Source organism: Tupaia chinensis, unplaced genomic scaffold, assembly GCF_000334495.1.
Source record: "Tupaia chinensis unplaced genomic scaffold, TupChi_1.0 Scaffold000386_1, whole genome shotgun sequence".
NCBI classification, from domain to species: Eukaryota; Metazoa; Chordata; class Mammalia; order Scandentia; family Tupaiidae; genus Tupaia; species Tupaia belangeri.
Window position 1 is genome coordinate 2,793,167 of NW_006159888.1, and position 10,408 is coordinate 2,803,574.

At 55.4% G+C, this 10,408-nt stretch overlaps 1 protein-coding gene across 1 annotated transcript in view; it reads left to right on the top strand.

Moving 5' to 3' along the window:
- Window positions 1–18: 18 nt before the first annotated feature.
- LIMS2 (LIM zinc finger domain containing 2) overlaps window positions 19–10,408 on the top strand; it is a 27,389-nt gene continuing 16,999 nt past the window's right edge. The window contains 4 exon segments of the mRNA XM_014589842.1: window positions 19–42; window positions 6,925–7,084; window positions 9,552–9,618; window positions 9,876–9,996. Of these exon segments, the coding sequence (XP_014445328.1) occupies window positions 6,929–7,084; window positions 9,552–9,618; window positions 9,876–9,996 (344 nt within the window). The 5' untranslated portion in view covers window positions 19–42; window positions 6,925–6,928.

Genomic DNA, 10,408 nt, shown 5'->3' on the forward strand with positions numbered 1-10,408 from the left:
GGGCCCCGCCCGCGGCCAGCCCCCGCCCCCTGCCGCGCCCGGGTAGGTGGCAGGAGGCTGGGCGGGGGAGTCTGGGACAATTGCCGGAAAGCTGCAGCTGCAGACCTTCCCTCGGAAACCCCGCCCGGGCCTTCCGACGGCCATGGGCCCCGGCCACCCAAGGAGGGTGCAGGACAGCCAGGGTGGGGTGATACTTAGTCTAGTTGGGGCTGTGGTTACCTGTGATCAGCTTTCTTAGGTAGGATGGAAGAGTTCAGGGTGCGACAGAGTTTTATGGGTTGTCACCCCACCGCTGCATTCAGACGGGGGAGATTTTTCTGCAGCTATGACTGAGCAAACTGAGGCTCACAGTGGTCCAGGCGCTTGCTGGATGTCACCCAGACAGACGTGACCAAGCTGGCATGTGAATGAATCCTGTTTGGACCCACTCTAAAGCCCAAACTGTTAATACTCCATCCCTTGGAGGCCTGCCAGTGTAGGTGACTCCTTTGGGGCTGGGAGGCAGGGCCAGCTGTTCATGATGGACCTCAGAACATCTCAGAGTATAAGTTAGCCTGGAGTGGGGAGGGTAGGAGGGTGGAGGGGGCCTTGCTTGGACTGTAGGGGAGTCAGGGGCAGGGGAGGTTTGCAGTTTCTCAGGGGCCATTTGGGTGGAAACAGCTAATAGAAAGTTGGGGCATCAGAGTGATTGTCCCGGGGAGGCCAGGGCTGGAGAAGAGGCTGGCAGCTAGGAGGGAGGCAAGAGTGGCAGTCTCAGAGGTAGGGAGGGCCTGGAGGGCCCAGAGAGGCAGGGTAGTGCGGGGCTGATGCTGCACAGTGAGAATACGGACAGTGTGTGCTCCAGAATGACTCCCACAGGAGGGGGAATTAGAAGGCTGAGCCATCCAAGGTCCTGCTAAAACCAGAGGAGGAGGGAGGTACCTGGTAGGAAGCGGGAACTACCTGGCAGAGCAGCCATCTGCCGGGACCTGCTGCCCACAGGGCTCAGACACGCACTGGTGTTGCCGGTCCACACATACCAGGATGGAGGCTGATGGGTCTATTTTTCAGGTACAGAACCTGGGGCTCAGGAGACCAGGTAACTCTCCCGAGCCTGGCAAAGCTGGAATGGGAGTCTCACTAGTCAGCCTCTGGGTGACCCTGGACGCCTGTTGTGTGAACTGTGGTCCCAGGATATGAATGGCCATGGCACTGATGTCCAGAGGCCATGTGGAGATGCAAACCAGGAGTGTGGCCAGGGTATCCTGCATGGACAGGGCACAGGCTGGGAATTGGGACGAGGTCTCAGGGGGGTCCTGCTCATGCGTGTATGTGCATAGGCCATTCGGTTTGTTTTTCTGTGAACGTCTGGTTCACTCCTTTTACTAGTTCCCTATGTCAGTGCATCTCATTTAAATCATAACAGTTTAAGGCTGGCTTCATGACCTGGTAGTTAAGGAAGCTGATCCCACATGGTTGACCATCATTCGAGTCTTGGCCTGGTGACTTAAAAAACCTGCTGGGTTTGTGTGTGTGTGTGTGTGTGTGTGTGTGCGTGTGTGCTCAAAATCCTGATGGGACAGAGAAATGGAGAAGGGATTGCAGCATGACCCCTTCTCTCTTCTCTTTCTGTCTCTGATGAGAACATATACCTGCTGGCAAAATAAATTAAAAAAAAATTTTACCTGCTTAAAGGTAAACAAAGCTGCTAGAGCTAGGAGGCACGGCCAGGGTTTGGTGTGGATATGGAATGTGTTCGATGGTGTAGATACATCATGTGGATAGCACCCCAAGGCAGCCTGGTGATTTTCTATTGTCCCTAGGTGGGGTATAGGGCTGGCTTTGTATAGATTCCTATTGGCTGAGGCATCCAGGTGATCCGTGATCTACGTCTGATTGGGCTCATGGAGGTTGGTGGGAGGAGGCCCAGCAGTGCTGGGAATCAGCAGCTCTGGAGGCCAAGGTGCAATGCTGCCCCCTCCCCTGGCACAGTACTTGGCCCAGCGTGGCATGCTCAGTAAAGAGCTGCTGCTTGAGGCAGTAAGGAATGCTGTTGGCTGCTGCTGTGAAGCATGGGCTTGCAGGCGCCACCTCACTGAGTCTTCCAGCAACCCTTGGAGGTAGCTGTTGCTCAACCATTTTACAGATGAGGAGGCTGAGGCTGCAGGTCACACAGCCAGGGAGTGTTGAGCCAGGATTGTGCTGGTCTGCCTGGGGTACATCACACACTGTTGGCCTGACTGCTGCCCAGGCGGACATGGCCTCAGTAACACAGGCTCATCTCATGTATGGTCCGCCTCCCTGTGGCTGGCTCCTGCCTCTTCCCAGGCTCTCAGTCTTCCTAGGCTCAAGTGGGTGGGCGGCTCAGATGGAGGAAGCTCTGGGGTAGTTGTAGAAGTAGTGCCTGGAGTGGCTGTGCCTGTTTGATACCATGGGAGCTTAGATCACTGTGTGATCTTAGCAGGTAACTGACCCTCTCTGTGCTTCAGCTTCCTTATTTGAAACCAGCAGCCTTCTCTCCCAGGGGCCTGACACAGAGAGGGCACCTCCTTTCCCCCATCTGTCCCGGGCTAGCTATCGCTGCAAAGCTCAGGAACATCTTGCCTCAAATTGACTTGTACTGACTGGTCAAGACTGAGGGCTTTTTGGGGTGCTGGGGAAGGGGTGTAAGGTGGTGTGCACTTCCGCAGCCCTGCGGCTCAGTGGTGTGGTCTGCTGGTAGGGGACAAGCCGAGCCGGGCAGACCTTGTGCCCCTTGTGCTTGGCTGGAATGTGCAAAGGAGGATGTGGAATGTCCCTGTCTCTGACCTTTTTCCCTTCCAGGGACCGGCCATGGCAGCCGCCTCTGGAAGGCACCCAGAGCTGCTGGAAAACAATAGCTTTCTTTATCCAGTGCCCTGACTGCCTGGCCCTGTGCTCTGTGCTCTGGATTTGGGTGCTTAATGCGACTCCTTTTCACGGGCGCTCTGGTGCACCATGACAGAAGGCGAAGGAGGCTGAGAAGTCAGTTTGCTTTTCCTGATCCCATGGCTGCTGACCAGTAGCAAGAGTTGAGCTGGCAGGAGGCCCAAGCCCTGCCCATGTGCCATGCATTGCCGCCCAGCTCTCTGGTCATTCGGATGCTGCCGTCCCTATCTGTCAGCAGGCTAGAATAGTCTGTGTTCCTGAGCAGGAGATGCAGCCCCAGTGACTCTCATGGAGCTGCCATGGAGTCCTGTTGCCTGAGACCTTGGCTGGGGCAGCCAGTGAGCATGGGAGGAGGGAGTCACTCACTGCCCACCTGCCTGGCCTAGTCTTATTTGAGGCACACAGGGGACAGACACTGAAATATCCAACCTGAGATGCATGGAGACCCAGCCAGGTAACTAGACATAGTCCAGTAAGGGCCAGCCCCTCGAGGTGGGTGCCAGCTGCTGAGTACCACCTTGAAGATGGGCAGGAAGAGAGAAAGAAGGGAGGTTGGGATGCGCTACGGTCTCTGTGGAACTCACTCCTTATATTTGGCAAGGGTTTAACAGGTCTACACATGAGAGTGGAGGTGAAAGGAAGATAAGCACCTGGGCTGGCGATGCAGAGCCACAGTAACAGGGAGGGCACGGAGGCCCAGCACCCAGCAGTCAGCACTGGGAGCTGGGGCAGCCTGACCAGGAACCAGAGGGTGGGGCCTGTGGGTGCAGGCCCTCAACATCAGGCCCGGGCAGAGCATAGGTTTGGAGGGCATCTTGAGAGGCACATGGAAGATGGGTCAACGTTCTGGTCTGTCCTCTTGCTAATAACTGAAAATATCTAAATCTGGGTGGTTTATTAAAACAGATGTTTATTCAGTTCACAGTTTGGAGGTCTGAGTTCCAGGGGCCACAGCAGGTAGGATCTTTCAGAGTCCTGAGGTGTCATTTCAGAGTATGAAAGCCTAGCAAAGTGGCCATGTCAGTGCATCTGTCTATCTCTTCTCTATAACCCCTCCAGGATTCAGTCATGGGGCCCACCCCAATCACTTACTCCCAAAGGCTCCACCTTACAACACCAAACTGGATCAACTTTTTACCCCCTTGGTCCCATCATAGCCAAATCTCCACACGTGAATTTTGGAGGGTATATGCAAACCCACAATGCCATGCTCACCTGGGTAAGGTCCAGAGGTCTGGCTTTAAGGCACAATCTGAAAGGCTGGGGCTGATCTAGAATCCTTAACTTGGTTTCCTTTTCTAGGTCCTTGGAGTGGGGAATTCCAGGCCCACAGTCAGGATTTCCTGTTGATTTCCGATCCCTCCAAGATTCACAGGGTCCTGCTCACAGTCAGGCATTGGAACATACTCCCTGCCACCTTGGGTGTGGGCTCTGGGAGAGAAGACCCTGGGTGTCCACTGGAAGGAAACTATGACTGTCCTAATGAAACTGTCCCTGACCACCTGCCTGGCCCACCTCCCCTCCTGGAGACCCTCAGGCAGCTGGGGAGTGCTGGGCAGTGGCTGCTGGCACCAAACCTCCCTTTAATCTTGGGCTCTTCTCATCTCCCACTGTCACTGTCCCTTGGCCTAAATATGGATACAGGAGGCGTCATTGGTCCCCAGAACACCCAGGGTTTGCAGAGACTCAACTTGCCTGGCGAGGCTTGCCGAATGGCCTCTAAGCTCTGCCCCTGCCACATAGGTCCCCGAGCAGGGAAGCGAGGACATCTGCCAGGGCGCCCCTTCCCAGTTTCCGGTCTGTCTCTGCGTGGCAGCAGCTCTCTGGAAGACCCACCACTTGTGGCCCCACCCAGACCTGGAGAGAGTCCCCCTGTCCCCCACAGTCTGGGCTCACCCCACCTTCTTGCTGCTGACACCCTTGGGCTGCCCTGCCAGTCCTACAGGCCACAGGAGAACGTCCCTACAGGAGCCACAGTCTCTCCGGCCTTCTTACAGTGCCGGGCAGGGATTCAGTCTCGGAGGCAGAACAGGTGGAAAAGGTATTCTCAAAGGTGGAGAGCTTGCGCCCTGCACTCATAGAGCCTGACTAGCCCTCTTTGCCCAGCCCTCCAGGTCGCCACCACCAAGCCTCCATCAGGTGGAGCTGATACTTGAACAATTTGCTGCCCTTCTAGTAAAAGCTGTGCCCATCAGGGTCTGGGAAGGTTGTAGAGGCAGTTAGCCTTTTTTTTAGGGGGAGAAATTTTTGCTATAGGACGCATGTGCTCATTGAGAGAGACAGAAAGCAAGGGGCTTTGGCTATGTCTTAACTGTATATGTAATTTATTTGTCTATGTTTTCCATGAGCGAGCATACAAGAGATACAGCACTCCTGACAGGGTCTCATTGCTGTAATCCCCCCCCCAGCTTCAACCATGGGTGTACTCATGGAGGTCTCTGGATTCGAACATGGAACCTTCTGTGTGGCTTAGCCTCACAGTGCCATGTTTGACTTCTTTTGTGTTATCCAGCCCCCCATCCACACTTTTGAGTCTGACGGTGCCCTCCTGGCTACACCCCAGAGCCCTGGGCAGGAGTGAGTGTGGCCTGCTGGATGTTTTTCTCCTGAGTTCAGGTTGGACCCCAGCCTCCTGGGAGGAAGCCACCACTTCCCTGGGACAGGCAGTGCCCCAGTATGGATGAGATTAGCCTCTGTTCCACCGCTCCAGAATTACAGTGTTGCCTTCTCTGGGATTACATATTGGGGGGATCATAGGGGGGTGGTGGGAGGAGTTGATTAGAAATGAACTTGGGACCAGCAGATGGCATAGCGGTTATGTCGCTGGACTCCCACATGTTCAACTCTGGTTCGAGTCTTGGACCTGGAGGCTTGAAACTCACACCAGGCGCGTGTGTATGTGTGCTCCAAATCACAAGAGGAGAATGGAAAAGAAGGGATTACAGCGTGGCCATCCCCCTTGGTGTGGGGGGTAGGGTGGGGTGGGGTGATTCCTTGCTTTCTATCTCTATCTCTCCAGTGAGCACATGTGCCCTATAGCAAAATCTCTCTCAAAAAAAAAAAAAAAAAGAAAAGAAACGAAATGAAAGTAACTCATAGTATGGAAGAAAGAACCTCTGAAGACTGACCATTATGGTTTCAAATCTGGACTGCCACCTGCTGTGTGAGCTCAGGGGGTTACATAACCTCTCTGAGTCTTAGCACCTCCTTGGAACACAGTGATAACAATAGACGCTGCGGGGTTGCTTTGGGGGTTAAGTAAGTGTACAGAGCCACTCCCCTGTGCCTGGGTGATAGAATGCTCTGTACCTGAGAGACCCTAGTCCTCTGAGGAAGGGGCGACAAGAGTGCAGGAGAGTTCTGAGGCCCCAAAGGATGGCCCAGCACCACGAAGATCAAGCAGCAAGTGATCTTCATTACAGTGCTGTCCCTTGTGGGACCTTTCTGTGGGCCAGGTTGCTGCCTGGTGCTTTGTGTGGCCATCATCTCCCTGCCTGTAACTATGCCTTGGCAATGACCATGGCTCTCCCGCAGCTGCGGCCTGGCCTGGAGAGCGAGGTTCTGGCCCAGGCTGCCCATGGGTGAGAGCCCCGGATTCGGCCCTGGTTGCTCTTAGACCAGCTGTGCCTGGTTGTGGCCCAGCCTTGCCTCTGACCACCGTGCGTAGGGTTTTCTGATCTAGGCTCTGCCTCTGCCCACTGTGGACCTCGGGCAGGTGCTCTCTGTCCGGCTCAGCTGGGTCATCTGTGGCTGTCAGGGGTGCTCATGGCACCTGGGCCCAAGCTGGCACCGGCAGGCCCCCACCACAGCGGCTGTGCCAGGGCCCAGCCAGCGCTGGACAATTTGGCCCTGCCCATGTGCTGCTGAGCGCCCACAAGCACCAAGGCTGTCATCGGTGGTGATGAGGGTGATTCGCCACCTGCCGAACCCCAGTCCTTTTACTTCTTCAGGAAGGGGTATTGTGCCAACTGCAACCCTGAGCTTGGCCTGTCTGTCTTCCCAATCCTGACTGGAGTCCTTCTCTCCCCTCCCCTGCAGCAACATGTCCGATGCCCTGGCCAATGCTGAGTGCCAGCGCTGCCAGGCCCGCTTCGCCCCCACCGAGCGCATCGTCAACAGTGGCGGGGAGCTCTACCATGAGCACTGCTTCGTGTGTGCCCAGTGCTTCCGGCCATTCCCCGAGGGGCTCTTCTATGAGGTGAGGATGTTAGGGGTGGTGAGTGCCAGGAACTGTTGGCCAAGCTGCTGCGTGGCCCTACTCAGAACCTGCCCTCCAGGAGCCAGACCCTGGGTCGAGGTCCTGCCCAGTGTGCAGCACCTGTGGGCCCTGCCCTACCTGGTTGCTGTGGGTGTTGAGGGAGGGCGGCCTGCATTCAGCCTCCTGTGGGCAGGCCCTGGAATGAGAAGACTGCCCTCGTCTGCCGGGTCAGACAGTACACGAGATACTGCCAAGGCCCTGGTGGTAAGGAATCTCAGGGTGGGAGGTGGGTGGTCAGGGACAGCAATGTGTGAGTGGGCCTGAAGGAGGGCAGACATATCTGCAGGAAGAGCACTAGCAGAGGGCACGGTGGGTGCGAAGGCCCTGCAGCAGGAGGGTGCTAGGGCATTCGGAGAATGGCAAGGAGACCAGTGTGAGGGAGCAGAGGGAGCGAGAGGGAAAGTGGCAGGACACAGGGTGGGGCAGATCTCATTTTGCTTCCTTTCTGCGAGAGACAGGAGGTGCTCTGGGATGTGGAAGAGAAACCACACTGCCCGCCCTTTGAAAAGGATCTCTGGTCGCTGTGCTGAGGAGAGACTGTGAGGGGTCAGGGACAGAAGCTGGGAGACTAGTGGGACCAAGAGCTAGTGTTGCAGTAGTCCAGATGCAAGAGAAAGGACTGGTGTGGCCCATGCTGGCTCCCAGAGCAGGTCGTTCAATCGACAATCTTGTAAGCTGGTGGTCAAGCACAGCTATTATGAAAAATTAATCACATAGATGTACACCAAGAAGAAATTTATTAAAAACAAAAGTAACAGAAACTTAGAACTTGCCACTTCCTAATTATTTTGTTACATCTTACTGTCATCTCTGCCTCTGAGGTTATTTTGATCCACTGAATCTGTATGGTACTGCTGCAGTTCTGAACTCCACCTCGATGTCCTGTTTGCAGCTTGAAATGGGTTATGGCAGGAATATTTACACCATGGAAACTGGCAAACACTGAGGCCAGCTGGTGGCATGGTGGGTCAGCAGGCTGGACCCCACATGCCTGACTGGCTTGAAAAATATGCTGGGTGTATGTGCATGTGTGCCCAAAATCTCTAGAAGAAAAATGAGGAGGAGGGATTGTGGTGTGGCCATCCGCCTAGAAGGGGATCTCTCAGTTTCCTTCTCTCTCTCTCTCTTTGTCTCACTGGTGAATGCACATGCTGTGCTATATGGTGAATTTAAGGACTTTTTTAAAAATTAAAAAAAGAAAAGAAATTGGCAAACACTATGAATCGGGGCTTGCTTGCCCATTACAGAGAGCTGGTTGTTACATGTCTCCCAGCATGCCATGGGGCTGCAGTGAGACGGTGACCAGAGCTCAGGTGCAGGACGTTTGTCAGGTAGCACTGCTGGGCTCAGTGGTGGATGGGTATGAGCTGTGTGAGCTGCTCAGCAGAGCCGAGCAGCCATTCCTCACACCTTCCAGCCTCCCGGCTTACAGCAGGTGCTCAGGAGACATTCACTGTTTTACATTTTGTTTGAGAGAGATTTTTGGCTATAAGGATGTGTACGCTCACCAGAGAGACAAAGATATAGAAAGTGAGAAATAACCTCCTGGGGGTTGGCCACGTTGTAATCCTTTCTCCTCCAGCCGCCTCTTGGGATTTTGGGCGTGCACACACATGCCCCCGGGGTGAGCTTTAAGCCGCCAGATCTGGGACTGGAACTGTAGGTCCATTACATGGGAATCCAGTGACGCAACCGTCACGTTGTGTGCTGCTCCCGAGAGAGAGAGAGAGAGAGAGAGAGAGAGAGAGAGATTCATTGTTAATTTAAACCTTTGCTGCTTCTATTGGACACCGGTTTAGGCTCTATTTAGATAAAACTTAATAGGACATTCATTTTAGAGAACAGGAAAAAATCCAAAATTTAAAAACTGAAAATAAAATTATGAAGGGAGAGGAAGGTAGAAACAGGCTTTAGCCATGCTTGGGAGCCAGTGCGAGGGCCCTCACTTACTTGTGGGCAGCGGCAGCCCCACAGGTGTCCACACTGACTGGCTCCTGCTGGATGCAGGGCTTGGGGATGCTCCCTGGCCGCCAGCCCCACACCCCTCCTGTCTTTCTCTCCTGGTCTTCTGAGGCCTCTGGGAGCTGGACTATCTCAGAGGAGGCACAGGAAACGGGGCAGAGTGACACACACCATTCAAGCATGATCTCCGCCTGCCTGCTCCCGGGATCTTAGCGTGCAGCAGCAGCCCCTTAGGAGCTGGCCTGTTGACCTCTCCAGCTTCCACCCAGGCTCTCACTTTGCGCCCACTGTAGGGAACTAGCCTGTTTCCTCTGGATGTCCCTGCCCAGAGTGCCCTCTCCTTAGTACTGGTCTCTACCATCAGGCCCTGAACCGACAGAGGTCCAGGGCAGCAGTTAGAATGATGGGTGGCTTGCTTGTTCTCTTCCTGCGGCCCTGTTTGCAGTTCGAAGGCCGGAAGTACTGCGAACACGACTTCCAAATGCTGTTTGCTCCGTGCTGCGGCTCCTGTGGTAAGCGATGGCAACAAAGCACATGCCCGGGGCTGCCCAGGAAATGGCTGGGCGGGGCACCGCGGTTACTCAGGACTGACCTGGCACTGGGGTCTTCCCTGACTGACCTGCCCTCTCTCTCTGAGCATCAGCCTCAGGCCCCCAGTCAGCACCAGCTTCCAAGCTGTGGGCGGGGGAGTGCTGGCGTGGACACAGCTGGGAGGGCTCTGGACGGGAGGACAGCCCTGCCGGGCCAGTCGGGACCTCTCCTCTTCCAGGTGAGTTCATCGTTGGCCGAGTCATCAAGGCCATGAACAACAACTGGCACCCAGCGTGCTTCCGCTGCGAGCTGTGTGAGGTGGAGCTGGCTGACCTGGGCTTCGTGAAGAACGCGGGCAGGTGAGGTGGCATGGGTACAGCTGCTGAGTGCCCAGCATGACCCAGGCTCCAGGGCTGACCTGCCTCATCCCTGCCTGCAGACAGTGCAGCCCCCTGGTGAGGGCTGAGGCCGGACAGGGAAGCCCTCCAGGCTCAGGTGTGCCTTGCTGACAGTGCGGTGAGGAGGAAGGAAGCCAAACAGGAGCCAGGAGCCAGGAGCCAGGAGTGGGCAGTGGATAGATGCTGAGCCTGGAGCGAGCAAGCCAGCCTCCCCTGCCCCCAAGCCACCCCACTGCTGACGCCAGCACCCACATGACTGAATGTTGCAAGAGGGAAATCACTTAACCAGGTTGCCCAAATTGTCTCTAAATTTGGGGGCATTGCTCATAGTGTCCAGGAAGTTCTCACCTTCCAAGGAGCTGGGTTCTCTTTC